The sequence below is a fragment of the Euprymna scolopes genome, chromosome 3 (genome assembly GCF_053919585.1).
Source record: "Euprymna scolopes isolate OS-2025 chromosome 3, ASM5391958v1, whole genome shotgun sequence".
NCBI lineage: Eukaryota > Metazoa > Mollusca > Cephalopoda > Sepiida > Sepiolidae > Euprymna > Euprymna scolopes.
The window spans coordinates 123,451,833-123,472,793 of NC_136484.1; the positions used below are offsets into that span (position 1 = coordinate 123,451,833).

At 30.0% G+C, this 20,961-nt stretch overlaps 1 protein-coding gene across 1 annotated transcript in view; it reads left to right on the forward strand.

The window, feature by feature from the left end:
- The window catches only part of LOC145258287 (uncharacterized), a 36,528-nt gene extending 18,419 nt beyond the window's left edge, over positions 1 to 18,109 (forward strand). Inside the window, exons 9-17 of the mRNA XM_080116303.1 lie at positions 1,823 to 1,984; positions 2,398 to 2,475; positions 4,767 to 4,931; positions 6,223 to 6,303; positions 6,423 to 6,617; positions 8,944 to 9,041; positions 11,889 to 12,084; positions 14,571 to 15,159; positions 17,617 to 18,109. Coding sequence (XP_079972429.1) covers positions 1,823 to 1,984; positions 2,398 to 2,475; positions 4,767 to 4,931; positions 6,223 to 6,303; positions 6,423 to 6,617; positions 8,944 to 9,041; positions 11,889 to 12,084; positions 14,571 to 15,159; positions 17,617 to 17,731 — 1,679 coding nt within the window. The 3' untranslated portion in view covers positions 17,732 to 18,109. The remainder of the gene's footprint in view (positions 1 to 1,822; positions 1,985 to 2,397; positions 2,476 to 4,766; positions 4,932 to 6,222; positions 6,304 to 6,422; positions 6,618 to 8,943; positions 9,042 to 11,888; positions 12,085 to 14,570; positions 15,160 to 17,616) is intronic.
- The last annotated feature ends 2,852 nt before the right edge of the window (positions 18,110 to 20,961 follow it).

Below are 20,961 nucleotides of genomic sequence, written 5' to 3' on the forward strand. Positions count from 1 at the left end.
TCCCTCCAAACAAGGTACATTGTGACTTGGATATAGGGGGCTACTATTTGGGACCATGTCTACTAGTAGTCTGAAAGAACCTATTAGAATAGAAAGCTTTCCGGCATTTAAACACTGCTACAGTGAAGGGACAGGTTTCTAGGGTGTATGTGCATCACGTGGGAGGTTATAAGTGCAATAACTTCATCAGACATGAAGTGACACATCAAACTGGATGTCCTGATCGATATTTTCTTCTTTATTTGGATGAAATCTATATTTCTGAATTATGTAAGGCATTTTGTGTCATTCAGGCATTCTTCTCCATAAGCTAAGTATTTAGCGTTATTTCAATTGCAGTTGACTTTTAAAACTTGTAAAGCATCATATATCTCCCAATACGTTGATAGTCAAGTTTTTTAATAGTGAAATTTTACTAAATTTTTCATGCAAATAAAATTTAAAGTTAAGTATATGTCTCTTTCTCTCATGTATATAGTTCTGCTAGACATATTATTATAGAGAATTAAAATCTGGACAGAGGGATAATTAGTAAGTAAAGTGGACTGATAAAATGAATTTCTATTGGTCAATTTGTTGTCTTCCTTTAAATGAATACATCAACATTTGGGTAAATTGTGTCATGAATGTGTAAAGAAGTAAGTGTTTAAAGAAGTGTTACTGGCACTTTTGATGGTTGCATATCATCGGGCTGTAATCATTCGTTTACAGATACAAAATGGAATGGACAATCGAACAGTATATTGGGATTAATCAATAGGATTTATTTATAAGATAACACTGTCAAATTATTTATGTTACCAGTTGTAGATTTCATCATAGTAAATCAATGCACTATTCAAAATGATGGTTTTGATGAAATTTAATTTGATTTCTGAGGCTGTTTTATGTTGATTTGTGACTGAAATATTTTTAATGTGATTATTTACTCTTAATTTTGGTTTTTCTATTAGTTTTCAACTATATATACGTATATGTTATGGAAATATCTGTTTTATCCTCGTAAAAACTTGTCAGGCTAAAATGCACAGCTCTATTCAAGTATCAAACACTGTTCAAGTAAATACTGAAGATTGATGCCTAAAATATCTTCTAAAATTTTATGTGGATGCATGAAATAATATATTTATATTCAAAGTTCTACAAACAGTGCAAGGGAACTCTACAGTAATTATATACTAGTGCTTCAAATGAAACGAAACTATATTTTTTATAAAATCATTTTTATTGATAGAAATATATTTTAATACACAAATGCAGTCATGTTTCAACCTAATACATATTTGAGTATCAGAAAGTGAACATATAAGGACAAAATGAGACCGAACAGTAATGGAAAGTATGCTTCGGATTTATAGATTTAAAACTTATGCATATGACATTGTGTAGTACATCAGTGACACTGCTTCCTTTCCACACTTTACAGACGTGTCAATGTTTTGATTTAAAACGGTTACCCATAAAAAAATTTTCAAAGTGTTCCTCCTTTGACATGACAATAATTTGCTGCAATATGTTCAAGTCAGAAAAGTTGGAAGCAATACAAAGTTACAACAAAATTAATGAGAAATAAATGTGTTTGTGTTATCCAACAACAATTTTGCCATATCACGATTACACTATGTGATTAGACGAGGTTTCAAACTTAAAATTAAAACCTGCACGTTTTGTACAGCAGTCAGCGATCTTACCCATAAGTTATCTTGTACTCGACCTTTGAATCTTAAAGAAACATGTAATTTAAAAAAAAAACTGTTGAGGTTTTTTTTTTTTTTTTTTACTTTTTTTTCTTTTTTCTATTAAACGTTTGACTTTGTTTTAGATGACATACCAATGCATAAGAAAATGAATTCTGATGCAGAAACCGTTTCACCTTTGGCAGCTACTACAAAACAGGTGATACAAAATAAACGTGTACCGGTTGAATATTCTAGTGAAGACGATAACCACAGCATCAGTAGTACTGGATCTTCGTATTCACAAGGTGAGAACCTATTTTATAAACAAACTTTAAAATGACTTTTAGATGACGAGTTAAGGAACCTAGGAACATGAAAAATTTTATTTTCTTAAAGTAAAAGTTTTTATAATCAATATTATACTAAAAGTAAGTTTTTATAATCTGTTATATACTAAAACTCCAACCCAAACCCTCACTGGCCAGTTTTCACTTGCACACATCATCACACTGGATACACATGCCCGATAGACTTTTCCTTGGTTGACAGTGATAATGTTCTGATATAATTTTATTGATCAAACCTGAGAAAAATCTTTCAAAAGAGTTTTCTTTTAAAGAAACTATCTTGTACTTAATTTTTCAATTTGAAAAGATAATTCTTTTCTATCAGTCTTTAATCTAATAAATAAAAGTGATTTATGTTATTTTTTTTTCAGACTCTGAACTTGGTTTCAAAGTGAAAACTCTACCAGAAATCAAAGCTGAAAAAAGAAGATTAGGCTTAAAAGAAAAAGGTTTGTTTCTTAGGATTCATTTTCAGAAAAAAAAAAAATTATGTAAATGCTTTACCCATTCACATGACTTTGCTAAATATTTTGTCTTTTTTGGGGTTAACAATCCATAATGACACCAGTAAATAAGATTCTAATTTTATGTGATGCAGATTTATAATTGTGCAAAGAAACATTTTAAAAAATTGCAAGTTTTAGATTTTCAAATGTTCTTAGTTTGCAAAAGATTGGCAGAAAATCATCTGATTAAACTGCAGTATAACCTGATCAGATAAAGACTTATTTACCAAAGAAAAACTGATTAATTTTTCAACAATAACGAGCAAAGCTGTATATTTTTTCCTTAATGTAAACGTGTAAATTTGAATTGAAATTTCTAAATTTAAGAAGCCAATGCAACACAGAATTATTTTCTTTTCAAATAAATACTTATTTATTTAAAAGCAACTTTCACACACAATTTTTTTTTCTTTTTTGGCTGCACATATGCAATCATGCTTCAATGCGATACATAATTTGCTTATCATAAGGCAAAGTTATAAAAACAAAATGAGGCGACTCTTTGATTTTATAGATTAAAACTTATGCAACAAAAACATGTAAACTTCATCATCACCACTACCATACCAATGTGCCATAATATTTTGATTTAAAACAACTTTACAAAATAAAATTTATAACATTTCTCCTTTAACATTGCTGCAAAGTGTTTATAACAAAAAAGTTGGAAAAGGAATATTAGCAACACAAAGTTAAAATAAAATTGGCAGGGAATTCGTCTATTTCACAATATTGTGATGGTGTTTCAAACTTAAATTCAAAACCTGTTTGTTTGTACAGAAAGTAGTATACAATCTTATTCCTAAGCCATCTCTCATTCTACTCAAAATTTCTGAATATACACCCGTGAGCAAAAAAAAAAAAAAAAAAAAAAAAATGGGTCAAACAAATTTTATACATTTTATTGCACTTGAAGCTATATTGAACGAAGAAAAATTGAACAAGGAAACTTAAACAAGACTAATAACACAGAACAAGACATTTACTTTAATAAATGCTTAATATGGAATTGCATTCCCTTTTGATTTCTTTAAAAGATCAATCCTTTTAGATATGTTCTCAACCACACAGCTTCCCACAGTTTGTCATTTTTCGAAAAAGTTTGTCCAGCCAATGCATGAGATATTATGGACCAAATATTCTCAATTGGGTTTAAATCGAGGCTTTGACCTGGCCAAAACTTCACATCAATTGAATTATCAGAAAACCATTTTTTTGTGACTTTAGCAGTGTGTGCTGGGGCATTTTCACGTTGAAAAATAATGTTCTGGGATATTCCCAGCTCCTGGATACTTAGTAACAGTCATGTTTCTAACATTCGAATGTATTCCTTTGCATTGATTGATTTCTCACATCTAACAAGTTCCCCAACTCTTACTGGAGTAAAAGTTACCCATGCCATTATCCTTCCATTCCAATGTTTAACTGTCGTTTTTATGCAACTTGGTGAAAATCTTTCTCCACTTCTTCTAATGCACTGTTCGGGAGCATCACTAACAAGACAAAATCTTGATTTATCTGACCAGAAAACATTCCTGAACCAGTCTGTATCTTTCTTGCCATAACATGAGAAAAATCTCTTTCTATCATTGATGTTCTTCTTAGATAAAAATGGCTTCTTTGCACACGTTTTAGAAGAAAATCCCATTTCTTTCATTCATTTAGATATTGTATATCTAGAAAGAGAATTTCCAGACCCTATTTTGAATTCTTTGTTATTGTCAACATAAGTTTTCTTTTGATCCTTCAAAACAGTTAATTTAAGTCTATGGTTGTCCTTCACAGTGAATGCTCTAAGGCGATCAGATCCAGATTTCATTTTTACCAAGCATTCGACTTTGAACCTTTGACCAATTCACTTCATTGCAGAAAGAGATGTTTTCACATTTTTTTTTCTTAAAATATCAAAAGTCTGTAAATCATTTTGGATTGCCTTAATCATGTAATTCGTTTTTTATATCCTCGCCAAGATGCAGTCTTACCATATTTAGAATTAATTTTTCCACATAATAATAATGATCTGCAAAATAGAAATTTTCAGTTAAAATTAACAAAAATTCATGGAAAAATATTGAAAAATCGATTTCTTCCTTCTTTCACTCTTGGTCCGTTTTTTTGCTCATGAGTGTATAATAGTAAACTATAGACTGTAATTTTATAAAAAATGTTTTTTTGGTTTTTTGTTTACATTTTTTTATTCAAAAAAATTTTCCCAATGGTTGACTTTGTTTCAGATGACACACAAATACGTAAGAAAATAAAATATGATGCAGAAACCGTTTCACCTTTGGCAGCTACTACAAAAAAAGTGACACGAAATAAACCTGTACCAGTTCAATATTCCAGTGAAGATGAGGATAGCCACAGCATTAGTAGTACTGGATCCTCGGGCTCACAAGGTGAGAACCTATTTTTTTAAACAATTTATTAAACTTGAAAATATTTCTAAATGACAAAAGATAAAAAAATTGCATTAAAATTAAATTAAAGAATTTTATCATTGATATTATACTAAAATCTCAAAACCACTGAACCCCTTGTTAGCATTTGTATTATTTTTTAAATTTTTAATTTATAAATGAAAACAATGTTGGATTGTATGGGTATTTGACATCAACATTGACCCTTTTTGATCAGAATCATCATCATCGTTGTATTCTGTATAACATTTTTATATGCCAGCCTGCATTGTACTGCTTTCCTTTCAAAATAACCTATTTCAGATAATTATTAATCTTTCTTCCTCTCCAGTCGTCCTGGATATGACCTTAAACTATATGAGGCCCCAGCTTGCAGGCTTTGGGGAGTGTGGAGCCACTCTTTAATTGCCATTGCTTCCAGGTTCGCTCTGACCCGGTGTGGTAGTACCTATTAGGGTCCCAACTATGAGTTAAATAGAAACAGACTTGAAAAAAAAAAAACAAATATACTCTATTTAAAAAAAATTTCTTTAAAATAACTGGATTGGGCATTAAATAACCTGAAAAGTGTTGATATGCCGTAAAACAAAAACAACCAACCAATCCTCTCCAGTCTATTTTCATCACTTCTTCCAAAGTTTTCCTTGTCCCTTCCTTATGAACTGGACCAGATACCTTAATTGTTCTACATGTATTAATTCAAGAACTCTCCATTCTTTCAACATGGCTATACCATCAATGTCTGCTCGTCCACACACAATGCCACTTTCATTAAGACTCTCTTTAAGCCCACATTACATATCCATCGTATCATTCTCCTATCATTTCTATATTTATCCATGTATCCTGGGTCGTATAGTCTCAGAATATATACGTTAATGAACATCTATTTCTGGTGTTCATAAAAAAACATACTGGAACTTCAGATTTATTATCTTGGTATATTTGTTTCTTTTCAGTAGACCATCTATGTTATACAACTAAAAATTTCAAATGAATTTTAATGTTAATCACAAAGTATTGTATTTTGTATCTACTACAACGTTTTTTATGGAATGATTATGGACTTCTTTTAATTTTTGTTTAACAATTTGTTTCCCATCAGTATGGAAGTGTTACTAAATGTCTTTCAAATAAGGAAAGACTTTGTAGTAAATACTCTTAAAAGAAAACCATCTTATACTTTATTGTTTTCATGTATAAACAAATTTTTTTATAAAATTTTCTTCTAAGAGAAAAGTTATGTTTTCCCTTTTTTTAATTTTTTCAGACTCTGAACTCGACTTCAAAGTGAAAACCTTAGCAGAAATCAGAGCTGAAAAAAGGAAAAGATTAGGTTTGGCAGAAAAAGGTTAGTTTTTAAAATTTATTTTTAGAGGAAAAGTCATGTAAATGTTTAAGCCATTAAATATAAATTGACTAAAATTTAAATTTGTGATCTGTAATAATTGGATAATATTTTCTTTTTAGAACCAATTTTAGGATCAGAACTCAAAGAAGACTCTGTAAAAAAATCCAGATTAGGACCTGTGTCCAGAACTGAATCGCTTATCAAATCCAGATTAGGTCCTATGTCCAGAACTGAAGCGAAAAAATCTTTATTATCTGAGCAAAAATTGAAGAAAGGAAGACAACTCTATTTACCACCTGCTGCCCGGTCTGGAAGTAAGTTTTTATCTCTAATAAGGTTTTACTTAAAGACCTCTAATTAATGAAAATGTACTTCTAATTTGGACACATTTGTAAAAAAAGAAAAAAGTCTTTTATATAGTTGTGCATTCCATTTTTATGATTCCCTTGTGTCATTGACTGACTCTGATTTAAATGACCATTTACAGGAAACCTATTTTTCTTGTCTATTCTACTTTTATTATTCCTAAAAATGAGAAATTCTGTTCTTTTGTTCCAACCCATAATCATCATTTTATTTATTCAAAAAAATTTTGTTTCTATATGTAGTCCTAATAATACTTTTAATGATATGTAGTCCTAATAATAATTTTAATGATATGTAGTCCTAATAATAATTTTAATGATATGTAATCCTAATAATAATTTTAATGATATATAATCTTAATAATAATTTTAATATGTAATTCTAATAATAATTTTAATGATATATAATCCTAATAATTTTAATGATATGTAATCCTAATAATAATTTTAATGATATGTAATCCTAATAATAATTTTAATGATATGTAATCCTAATAATAATTTTAATGATATGTAATCCTAATAATAATTTTAATGATATATAATCCTAATAATAATTTTAATGATATGTAATCCTCATAATAATTTTAATGATATGTAATCCTAATAATAATTTTAATGATATGTAATCCTCATAATAATTTTAATGATATATAATCCTAATAATAATTTTAATGATATGTAATCCTAATAATAATTTTAATGATATATAATCCTAATAATAATTTTAATGATATGTAATCCTAATAATAATTTTAATGATATGTAATCCTAATAATAATTTTAATGATATATAATCCTAATAATAATTTTAATGATATATAATCCTAATAATAATTTTAATGATATGTAATCCTAATAATAATTTTAATGATATGTAATCCTAATAATAATTTTAATGATATGTAATCCTAATAATAATTTTAATGATATGTAATCCTAATAATAATTTTAATGATATGTAGTCCTAATAATAATTTTAATGATATGTAGTCCTAATAATAATTTTAATGATATGTAGTCCTAATAGTAGTTTTGTTGCCTGAAGAGGCGTCATCATTCTATGAACATTTATTCAAGTTTGATAAACCTATTTGCGATTGATTTGTGTATATCCGTGAACAGTACTTATGTATCCTTTGAACCAGACATAACTCAGCGTTCGCTCGGCTTTCTCCGGAGTATGACATCCACAGCCGGATTATGCCGAGTGTCGCTGATGAAATAACAACGCTATGTAGAAGAAAATAGCAACATTTTAAATGTAGAAAAATCAACAGAAAAAAAGAAAAACCTACTGTAATTTAAAAAAATGTGTGAAGAAAAGTTTGTTTTGTTTTTATTTAAATAAATAAGTGTTATCAAAGATTTTTTTTTTCTCCAATAAAATATAAATAAAGAAAATAGCAACATTTTAAATATAGAAAAATCAACAGAAAAAAAGAAAAACCTACTGTAATTAAAAAAAATGTTTGAAGAAAAGTTTTTGTTTTTATTCAAATAAATAAGTGTTATCAAAGATTTTTTTTTTCTCCAATAAATAACAACAATCAACTATTGAGTGCTGATCCCAACCCATATTAGCGCTAGAGGTTTTTATTTGTTGCTATTCTCAAACGCCCACAGGTATATCAGTTTGATAATATAATGCATGTGATTTTCAGCTATGATTTTTGCGACGAAGGTCCCAGTCCGGATAACTGTCCACTGTCGACATTTAACATTTCCACATCTCCAACCATAGCCATTAGTAATGCTCCCTTTTTTTCCCTAAGATGCACTCATGGGCGCAGGTTTCCTATTTTATCAATTTTGCTATTAGTTTCTGCTGTTGACAAAAAAAAATCAACTACAGCATCTGGTGTCTGGAGTTGTTGGGAAAGGATGGTCAAATTCATATTTTTAGTTCTCTACTCTTCCTTACTTCCATGTGAGAAATGATGGATTTTTTTTCCCCCCTCTTCCAATTGGTATCCAAATTTTCGTCTGTTGCTCAGGTGCGCGCATGTGCATTGAGTTGAAACTCGGCACATGATGTTGTGATTGACTGATCGCCATGTTACATCAGACAGCAGCTAAACCTGAGCTGTTGACATCGTGTTTTGGAGAAAGCCGAGCAAACACTTAGTTACGTCTGGTTCAAAGAATGCGCAAGTATTCCATGAACTTGTAAAACAATTTTCTGTTCACTTTATTATATTGACATTTTTTTCTTTCATTTTCAAAAGCCAATTTTAAAGCAAATCTAAATATGAATTTTTTTTTTTTTTTTCAGTTGAATCCCCTCCTGTTCCTAACGGTTTAAATACAGAACTTGTTGCATCGAAAGCTAATGTTATTAAAACTACAGCAACAAAACCATTGCAAACAAAAGTAAGTTTATCACCTATTTTCATAAGTTTTCCATTTTATTTATGAAATTTTCTGAATCCAAACTTTTTCTACAAATTGTTTTCAAGTTGATATAATCATTTACAATTATTGGTTTAGCATTATTTTATGAACATAATCAGATCAAAACAACTTTTTTATTACATATAAAATGCACTGTTTGAAGTAATCTTACTCTAAAACTTTATAATGAATTCAGTAAACTTTGATTTTATTGGCACGAATGTTTTTTATTAAAAACATTATTAAAAAAATTTTTTATTTTAAATCACTCATATAAATATCACATTTTTCATTTAACCCATTACTTTTTTTTTCTTTAAACTCTTTTACACTAATATGTATTATCACTGAGAACATAAGGGACTATTACTGGGAATTATGCTTAATAGGGAATTGTGGGGAGTTGAATAGCAGGATATTTGTTATCATTACATTTAAACTTTTGCATATCGGTACAGTCAGGGAAGCAAGAAATGGAAAGAATTCCAAAGTTTAGCCATTCGAGGGAAAAGACTGAGTAGAGAACTATTGGGCATCTAGAGACCTCAGCAGTGAAGGGGTGGGATTTTGCTGCTTGTCAGCTTAGATAGATTATGCCGAGGGGAGCATAAATGCTGTGAATTCATAAGAGCACATTCCATTAAAATAAATACCATAAAACAAACACAGAAATACAACAATGTGCTGATGGGACAGGGGTTGAAATTTAGCTGATAGTGTGTGATCTATTAGATTTAAAACTTTTTTTTAACTTTATCTAAGAGGATGGTTCAAATAAGGATTTATTTCATTCATTTTTTTATAACTGCATGACATGAATTTTGTTTATAAGATTTGTTTTACTAATGCAAAAAAACATACATGTAAGATAAGTTTTACAAAAACTCTCCTAATTATGTGGATAAAGCATCTGTGTGCATGTAATTCGTGTTTTAATCATAAAAATATTAAGAACAAGTTAATATATTTTGTATCTATTAAAATGAAAGACTTTTTTTTATAATTCAAGATTAAGCCTCCCTTTCTTTGCTTATAAAAATAAATTTGCATATGTGGCTATTGAAGCAAGTCAAATGTGTTCATTTTTATTATATAGATTTGATTTGCATATTCATATTATATATTCGGAAATCTAAAAATATTTTTTTTATTGTTAATGTTGACATTGAGAGTATTGATTTAAAATGAGCTACACAAATATGCTTAATAAATAAATGATCTTGTGATGATTATACACTGTCATATTAAGCTAATAATATTTTTAAAAAATATTTTTATGTAAAACTAGCAGGGATACTCGACATTGCCCATAGCAAAAATTTAACATATTTCTGTTTAAACTTCTATCCCCCTCCACCATTTTCCCTCTCTCTGTCCAGCTCATTCCTTTCTCTGGACACGCGCGCACACACACACACATTTATAGAGATACAAGCAGACAGCCTGGCGTTGCCTGGTTGTAAGATATGCATAAATATTATATTTTAATTCCTACAGAAACTTAGACATGTACAAGTGAGTATTCTGTTTTTTGTAAACATTTCACTTCTTGTCAGTAAAAATAAAAATACTCAAGAAATTGAAACCAAAACCTAAAGAAAGTGAGTCAAGTATGATAACAATTTGTCCAGCGTGACACGCTATTCAAAAAGTGCTTTCAAACTGACTTATATATAATATAAGGAATCTATTAATGTGAAATGTAAACCATTCACGCATGCGCAATCATGAAACGGTTAGCAATCAGAGAAAAATCTGACGATTCCCACATACCAGTTTTTCAATTTTGACCTCTTAGAAGTCGTTTTTCCAGATGAAAATTAATTAAAAAGTTTTCCACGTGAATACCCTTTATATCAAATTTTAAATCTGTAGATCAAAACTTCATTGAGTATATAGGTTAAGAGTTTTCCTCACATGCACACATTCTCACTTTTATAGATATATAGATTTAGAGAACTTAAATGCTTACTGTACACTATCTTTGAGTCTCTAAGATCTCTCTGTACAGAGGTTTATCAAGACAACCTGGCATGAAGATACTTTTACTTACAAGTAAACCCTGATCAAATATTCAAAATCATAAAGTATCTGCAGCCCAAATAAAATCTCCTTGGTATGGCTTATCCACACTGGGTTTTCGAGGAAGGTGCACCTTCTCCAAATGATGTTACTTCAAGTAACAGCATAAAGCTGGATACTCCACTAGACTAGATAATTTCTTCTGGAATTTAGTAATACCAAGAGATCACAAAAAAGATATGCTATAAACATATTTTAATGGTCAAATTGGTAGAGGAAAATTTTCAACTTTTTTACTTAGTGTTTGAGATGTAAAGGAGAACTTTAATGAAACATTCAAATATCTATGTATCTCATATAGAGATCAAGTGTTAGTCCCAGGAAGGGAGCTCATTGATTTCTGAGAACTTTGAAGTTAAATGAAATAAAAATAAATTCCTTGAGAAATGAGTTGGTCTGAGAGAAAAAAAACTCTTTAAAAAGAATCAGTTACTTCCTTTAGTTAGTACATAATCTGGATGACCACCTCCCACCCCTCATGAAATCTGCATCCATTCAAAGAATAAATATTTTTTGTTTCTAAATTTTAAATAATTATTCAACCGGGGCAATGTTAATCAAGAAAATACCAACTTTGTGGGTGATTGTTTTCCAGTTTTTGAATTTTAACTGAACATACAAATATGCACACAGACAACTGTTCTTTATATCCTAGATGTTTAAGATGAAAAACATGAAAACTTTATTTTTCTTCCTTTTATATTCTTGATGTCTAATTTCCTTTTTCAATTGAATTTCTTCTAGATTATTCCACAGATTACAGATTCAATATGCCAAGTTAAAAAAGAATGTGATTCTCTTGACAATATCAAAGTCAAAAGTTTTGCCGAAATAATGGCAGAAAAGCGACGGAGAGCTCAACAACTAGAGAATAAGTCTGCAGAATGTCCTGCATCAGGACCAATAACAATTATAGATTCTATTGAAACAACTAAAAAAGGTAATTTTTCTTTTCATAAATATAGAGAAATTTTAAAGTTTATATCACCACCACTATTTGGAGAAACACTTTGAACTTGCTTTCGGTTTGCTACTCCAGCAGAATATCCGATGAAACTCTGGTATTTGAATATTGGTTTTAAAAAGGGAGATTTTATTAACTATTACCTGCTGAATAGATTTTTTATTTCTATAATTTTTTTTTCTATAGTAAAAAAAAATTGATTTAGTGTCTATCCGCAATGAATTAAATTGTGTGACCACTTTAACAAACAAAACAAAGAAATTGTGTTATGTTGCCAAATCCACTTTAAAGTTGGTGCAAGTCCAAAGCTCAACTTAATTTAAAATACAAAAAAATCTTTCTAATGTATGTATTTGTTAAAAAATGAGGAGATATTCCAAAAAATCACATATATTGATCAAGTAGTTTTTTTTTAAGTAAGAAAATAAAATTTTATGAAGAGAGATATCTTAATCTGCCATGCTTAATAAAAAGAGGCAACTCAACTAAGTCACTGATTAAATTTTCTTGGTAAAAAAAAAAAATCAATTGATCTGATTTTTTAAAAATGTCATTTTCATTCTGTGACAGGTATGTACATCACAAGATTTTTCTGTAATTTTGTTCGTTAATTAGGTTAAAAACCCTGGACATACACTAAAAGATTAAATAAATATTTTTAAGATATGTCCATTTAAACTATGTATAGCAATGAAAATGGCATTTAAAATTGAAGGTTGACCTGCCAAAGAAAACATCTTAAATGCAACGATACATCGAAAGACCTTTTTGGGGAATCTTCATTTTTAACTCTTCTCAATTTAGTCCTTAATAGAAAAAGCATGATTTCACAGAAAATTTACAATAGTAATATACATATCAAATTCTGTTGCATATCTCCTACAATAGTTCTCTAAAATGACAGGATTCCTTTTTTTTTTGTTTTTTAACCATCTTCTGTAAAATAATAATACACTTAGGATTTCTTGTTTGTACATGCATTATCACTAGGGCTATGACAACAGCATATTCTTTTCATTGTTTTGACTCTCGAGTATATGTTCGACACAGTTAGACACAATTAATCAACCGAGAACCACATCACTCTCCATAAAAACATATCAATGGCTATATACCTGAGAATCAAAACAAGGAAAAGAATATGCTGTTGTCATAGCCCTAATTATCACTTTTCATACACATTAACTAAAAATAAGATTGTCTGATCAGTAACGATAATGACTGGTAATTAATCTGATGTTTTTAATGTAAACAATCCTGATTTTTAACCATTTTAAAATCAAATATCATCCCATCAACTACAACAATTTTAAATAAATTTCAAAATAATTACATTTCGTCTTATTGATTTGAAGAATGTTTAGTTGACAATTCGTTTTTATCTTTGGTAAGATAGAGAATATTGTGTTAAAAAGAATTGCTACCATTTTAAATAAATAAATATTTTTATTTATTTTTTAAAGAATGTTTAGCTGACAATGATGTTTATTTTTACAGAAGAAGATGGTGTCATTTCTTAATAGTATTAACTATAAATATATACACCACACATGTAACATTAGTTAATAGTATTACTCATGATAAACATTACTTCAAAAGGAATATTAAAAAAAATTTTTTTTTTTTTACACTTTTTCTACCCCCAAACACCCCTGCTAGTATATATATATATATATATATATATATATATATATATGATTTAGTATTAGAAATTGTTGACGGTATAAAAATATTTTTAGTTTTTTTTATTGGCTACAAGGTCATGATTAGGGCTATGACAAAAGAATATTCTTTTCATTATTTTGACAAAAGAATATATATCGGTTAATATCTTGCATGTTTTTAGATAGTGATGTGGTTCTCGATTGATTAACTGTGTCCGATATATACTCGAGAGTCAAAACAATGATAAGAATATTCTCTTGTCATAGCCCTAGTCATAATGGGCGCTTCTGGTCTTGCGTTCAACCATGATGTGGTATTGGTTCATGAGGAATGTAAAAGCAAAGTTCATTTTAAAAAAGATGTTAAATTTGAAATTATTTTTCATGTTGGCATGGCTTTTAGAAATTAAATTCCAAACTTATCTTCGGTCAGTTTTATTTGGATGTTACTTCCTTAATTGAGATAAAATTTTTAGAGGCTGGATGCTCTTGCTGATGCCAACCATGTTATAGATTGGTATTTTTTAAGGCCTTTAAAAAAAAAAAAAGGCGGGAATTTTTTTTTTTTTTTTTTTTTTTTCCATATTCTGCTTTATTTATTGATTTATTTATTCCTCTGCTGTTACTGGTCATGAACTTGATTTTTAAATTTTTAGTTAATCAGTGCCATGTTCAAATATTCCAAGATTTAGGTGTAAGCCACAAGCGCCTGTTACGACCTCATGGCCAGTAACAAAGTTCTTAGAATAATTTATATAATTTTTTTTAACTAATATATTTCTTTTTATAATTTTCCAGCACCATCATTGCGTTTGTGGAGAAGAAAACCTATAACTGTGAATGAACAAAAGGAGACGAAAACTCCTGGAATTGAAACACAGCCACTATCACCAAAAAAGCAGCTTAATGTTTCTTCTCCTGCCTCTGTACACATCAGTGGTGACAACAATACAACAATCAGTAAATCGACACCACCAGCACTACTTTCAATGCCTCCAACACAACGGATTACACCTTGTCGGAATACAAAGGCTGTGAATGCTTGTACAAATTCTGTCACACCAACAACAAACTCTTCAAAAAAGATGACGACAGCAACAACAGCAGCCTCGATGGTTGCAACTGTGAAATCTGTTGCTGCAAAAACAAAACCAGGCAACGCAGTTCTTCTGCTTGAGACAAAAGCAAATCCGTCAACGGAAACCTCTTCAGTGTTAAAAACTGTTACAACTTGTTCCCCGGCAGTTAAGATTACATCAAAACCACCTGTGCAAAAAACGATAAACCCAGTGGTTCCAGTTGCAGAGGAACCAAAACAGAATTCTGATGTCAGGGCACAGCAAGATGAATTATCATTACACTTACAGACAGAGAGAAGTCTTTCAACGTAAGAACCGTCTTTTAATTATTTCATTTTATAAAGTATTTTAATGATTATCATTATCACCAACATCTTTCTATTGGGTCCAATTTTATATGAGTATGATCTTAAAAGATATCCTGTGGTGAGGTCATATTTTTGGGGGCTGTGGGGGAATATAGAGTTACCCTTTAGCTACCATTGCTCCCAGGTTCACTTTGACCCCTGAGTGGTAATACCTTTTAGATTATCTGAAGATACTGGCTTTCTGAACAAAAGTGATGTTATTGTTTGTTTTGTTTTTTTCTCATTTCTCTTTGCAAAACTTAATCATGTCCTGCAAAGTCAAAAACAATTTTCTTCTACAAAACAGACCAAACCAAATGAATGAATATTTGAACATATAAAACTTGAAGAATAAAACTTTTCCAAAATTATTGGATTCTACATTAATTAACCCCAAAATGGTTGATATGCTGTAAAACAACCAACCAGTTTTATCACCTATCTTTTTCTTGCTCTGACCTTGCTACATCGACTGTTCTATATCTACTAATCAAAGAACTCTCAACCATTCTTTTAATATGGCCATACCATCAAAGTTTTCTCTTCTGCACAGTACTGTCCAGATTTAACCTACCTCTGAGGTCATGTGAACGAAGCCTGTCTTTAAGACCAACTTTACTCATCCATCGCAGCAATTTATTTTGCCATAAAAGGTCACTCTGTAATCTAGTTATGGACTTTCTGTAATAGCTGTTTTAGTCTGTCACTATTTACAGCAAATGAAATTGCTTTAAACTTGTTTGAAATATTAATTTCTTTTTAACGCAAATAGGTCACAAATGAAGAAGTAAAGCCAAATTAAATATTGATTTCCTTAAAAATCATTTGTCACTTAAAGAAATGATCACTTTTTTTTTTTTTTTTAAAGTTTATATAAGGAAGTTTATCATGAAACTCATTAGTCTGATATTCAAATTAGTTTTGGTAAGGATAAAATTCTACAAAGAATTTTAAGTTCTTATTTAGTATTCAACCTAATTTTTAAAAAAAACAACAACAACAAAAAGACAAATCTTTATGATGTATGTTGATGTCACAGACCGAGGCTGTCATATTCCGAAAAATCGCCAAAATTGATGACAGATTTTTTTTTTTTTTTTTCAACTAAGAAATCAAATTTTATCTGAAATCTGAGAAGTAACTATCTCGCCTACCATCATGAAATAAGTCAAGAATGAAAAGGAGATAACTCAATAATTCATAGTTACTCGATTTAGGTTATAATTCCAACAAATTCCCATTAATCACTTAAAAATGATTTTCTTTATGAAAATAAAACTACTTGATCAATTTACCTGATATTTAGAACATGACATTTCTGTTCCGTGACAGGGATACAATTTACTTTTTGCATAGTTTTGTTGGTTCTTATTTAGAATTCAATCTAATTAAACAAATTTTATAATACCATTCAAATTTTTTTCTGATTTCATCTGAGGTCACTAAGGTTTAATTATTGATTCTAATTATAATAATAATTACTGTGGATGCAATTGAAAACAAAGACCTATACAGAGAGCAAACAACTTTTCTTGAGAAGAAGCTGACAAGGAATTCAATGTTGGTATTTGTATTAGGGATTTTTTTTGTGTTGTATGCCCATAATTATCAATTATTTTAGAAATTGAAAAATAAGATAATAATGCTAATATGGGGTTCAGAGCTGGGAGCATAAGTAGCACACAATTTCTCATTACTTACTAAGAACCTTTGCTGATAATCAAATAGTGTTAAATAATAACATTTAAAACAATCTGCTTGTCTCAAGCAAAAACAAAAAAATCTTTAAAAAAAAAACTAAAAATAAAAAATAACTGTATGATATATGTACCTGTCATGAAATGAAGATGTCATATTCCAAAAATTATGTAAATTGCCGAAATAGTCTAATTTTTTTTCTTTTTAACTAAGAACATCAAATTTTATGATACAGGGGGATGTAGTGGTTTGATCTGTCATGTTTTAAATAATGAGATGACAACGCAACGCAAACTATCAAGATCCAAATCGGCGTTGTAATTGGAGGATACAATTTACTAGTAAAATCACTAAAAATTGTAAGAAAATGATTTTCTATATTAAAAAAAGCTACTTTATCAATTTACGACTTTTAGTATATGACCTTTTTGTTCTGTGAAGGGTAAAGCATCATAAAGATTTTTCTGCAAATTTGTTCTTAAATAAGGTGTAATTCTAAATAAATGTCCATGCATTAAACTAAAGAAATTTGAGTCAAACTTGATGCAGCAGCAGTAATTCCATGCATGATTCATGATCTATGTTTGTACATTGTATACTTGAAAATAAGTCGTTTTTATCTTCGTTTACACCTTACTAAGGTTTTTACTTTTGTTTTTAACTATAATAATTTCACGTATCTTAAACTCTATTTAAAATTTTTCTTTTTCTCTTTTGCAGTCTTTCTGACAGTTTCTTATTCGAGGAATCCGACACCGAACCTACAACAAATGTTTGTACTGTAGATGATGATGATGATGTGCTGCGACAGTTGGATGAAATATTAGCCAGCTGATGACCTTCATTTTAGAAAAAAAAATTGTTAGCATGCTGATGATTGTTAAAAAAAAAAAACTTGGTATGTTGATTGTTAAAAAAAAACATGACATACTGGTGATTGTTTAAAAAAACATGACATACTGGTGATTGTTTAAAAAACATGACATACTGGTGATTGTTTAAAAAAAAAAACATGACATACTGGTGATTGTTTAAAAAAAACATGACATACTGATGATTGTTTAAAAAAAACATGACATACTGATGATTGTTTAAAAAAAACATGACATACTGATGATTGTTTAAAAAAAAAACTTGGCATGTTGATGATTGTTTAAAAAAAAGTGACATGCTGATGATCTCCATCTAAAATGAAATGTTAACATCCTGATGATCTCCATCTAAAATGAAATGTTAACATGCTGATGACTTAAAAAAAAAAAAAACCCCCGAAAAACAATCTAAGTTTGCTAATGCAAAATCATCCATTACCTCATTGTAAATGTCATTAAAACCAAAAAAAAAAAACTATATGCAATTTGTGTCATGGCTATCTTGGCACTTTAGTGTATTATCATTGATAAATATTTTCATTCTATTAAACAAATCTTGTTTTTATTTTCAAGTAATCCTATGTCTTAAAACATTGTTCATATTTTTCTATCCCAGTCATTTATGTCAGGTTGCAGGCAATCATATGGGTTCCATATAATGGAATCTTGCATGAACCAACCTCTTTGAAAATTGATGTCCTTTCAAGCATTTTCTTTTAGACCTTTCACCAATGATGCTTCATCTCTAGATGCTGTAGAACTGTAGCAGTTTATTTTTAGGTCTATACCATGTTTCTTGAAAATAAGACCGAGCTTATATCAAGTTGAACTTCAAATTGAAGTATGGGGTTTAGTTTCAAAAGGATGCTTTATTTTCTATGCAACGAAAAACATTAAGAAAACTTTGAATAAAATCTTATGGAAAATTATCTTCATTTTTCCAGTAACATGTTTTTATTAATTTAGGTATGAGTTAGGAGCAAGTTCATGGAACTTCAGCCATAACTAACCAGCAAAGTGTTATTACTATCGACAGAGAAAGAATATATCAAACGTGTATGTAGTGTGACGATTTATGGAAGTGAAAGTTAACCAGTGAATCTGGAGGACGTGTGTTGCATGGAGAGAAATTATAGAATAATATGATGTATGTGTAATGTGATGTGAAAGATATTTCTTGATTTAATGACCTTAGAGGAAGGTTTAATCAGGATTGCGAGCCAAATAGAAAATCATTAATCCTGGAATTGTGAGGAAAAACATTGAACGATTCTGGAATTAAATTTCTTTTTCTTTATATCTTTTACAATTTAGTGATTGTTGAATATGTTTAATATTTATTGTGTCGTTCTTCCGATTAAGCAACATGCGAACCTTGGTGCAGTCTGGTAAAGGCCTTTTGTATTTTATTGATGAATTTGACATTTATGTTTATTTTGTTGATTTTTTTTTTTTTTTTCATATTATGTGACATATTTGTTGATATTCTATCCTTATTTCTTAAAATATTGGAAAATCCTGGAATATATAGAAAAATACTTTCGTATGGAATTTGTTTCAAATTTAACTGTCAATCCTGTAAATTGGAATATTGTTGGAAGATCTATGCAAACTTTGATGGTCTGGCTGTGTTGAAATAATGCATGAGAGTTCTTGGGTTAGTAGATGTAGAACAGTTGAAATTGCAGGGTCAGTTCATGGGGAAAGGCTGAAGAAAATATGGAAGGAAGTGATAAGGATGGATTTGGAAGAAAGTGATAAAGACCTGGCCAGAGATAAGTTAGTTTAGAAATCAATTTCTAAAGGAATCCAATACATGCTAGCATGTAAAAAATGAAAAAGATGTTAATCCAAATAGTGACACACAATCATCTCATCCTTGTCTCTTATCTCATTGTTCTCCAAACCATCAGATTGACATCATGGTGGTGTTTTCAGGTAAATCAACATTTTAATGGAAATCACTCCAACCACTTGATGTAAGGAGCTTAAAAAATGCATGTTACTTCAAGATCCAAAAATAACCAATAATAAATATTAGCTGGATAGATTCTAACCTAAGAAACAGTAATTATTCCCCTTTTGTCATTGAATGTGAGGATTAAAGACTAAAATGAGCAAAGCATGAGGTACAAGGTTGCTGAAAGTAAATTCAAGGTTCACTTGCTATTCTCCTTTCACTTTTTCTACTTTGTGGAAGATTTCACAATTCTATTGTATTTGGCAATAGAGATGTTCATTGAATGAGAATTACCCAGGTAGTCTGCTCGTAGTGCATAGACAACAGACCTATTTTTCTGTCCTACGTATTTCTCACACAAGTAACGGTCACGTGTATGTTGGGTTTAACCAAATTTCTCCATTTGTTTCTTTCCGTTTTGTTTTACATGATTGTTGATTTGAGGGTATGTTATCTAACATATCCTCAAACGAGGCAGAAGAAAGGTGAAGAGAAAATGTTTTTGATTGGACATCTCTCAACAGTTAGGTATCCATCAACCAACTTGCCCTGGATCGGAAGGAATGGCGAAAAATAAGTCACGTAGGTTCACAATCCGCACCGAGCAGGAGATGCGGCTCATGATGATGAGGCATTGATTTGTGTGCATAAATGATTTTTGAATTTTGGTTAATATAAAGAATACAGAAAAACTTTAGAAGTTGTTTCCTGAATTGAAAGAAGAAATTGTGACGTAACACAAACTGGTTATTTGCATGTTCTCCTTTTTTTTTTTCCTACACTGAAAAAAGTTCTAAGGGTAAAGAGAAAGTTTATCCCTCAGAAGGTGTGCAGGTTGAATGAAAAACATATGAAGTGTCAGTTTAGTAACCAAGTGATGGAACATTTGGTTTCCTGATCCATTTCAGGTGTGAAAGACATTAAGGGATATTACCTGGCACAGCCTAAGTAGGATATATTTGTGCCAATTGTGGATATGTCCTCAATATAGTTGGACAGTCTTGGCTGTTTTTGAGTATGGGATGACCTTGCATCTGTTGGGCTTAGGTATGGTTCTAGGTAGCTCTAAAAGGTCCATCTGCCCAGGTTGTTGCCTTCTGTCTTTTGTGTGGGGTAAGTTAATTGTCTGAGGTGCTGCTACCTAGGAATGCTGATGGGACTGCCCAGTCAATTTTTAAAAGGTCAGAGTGCTGCTCCTTTAGGAGTGCTGGCTTCACTTTCCCCAACTTCTAA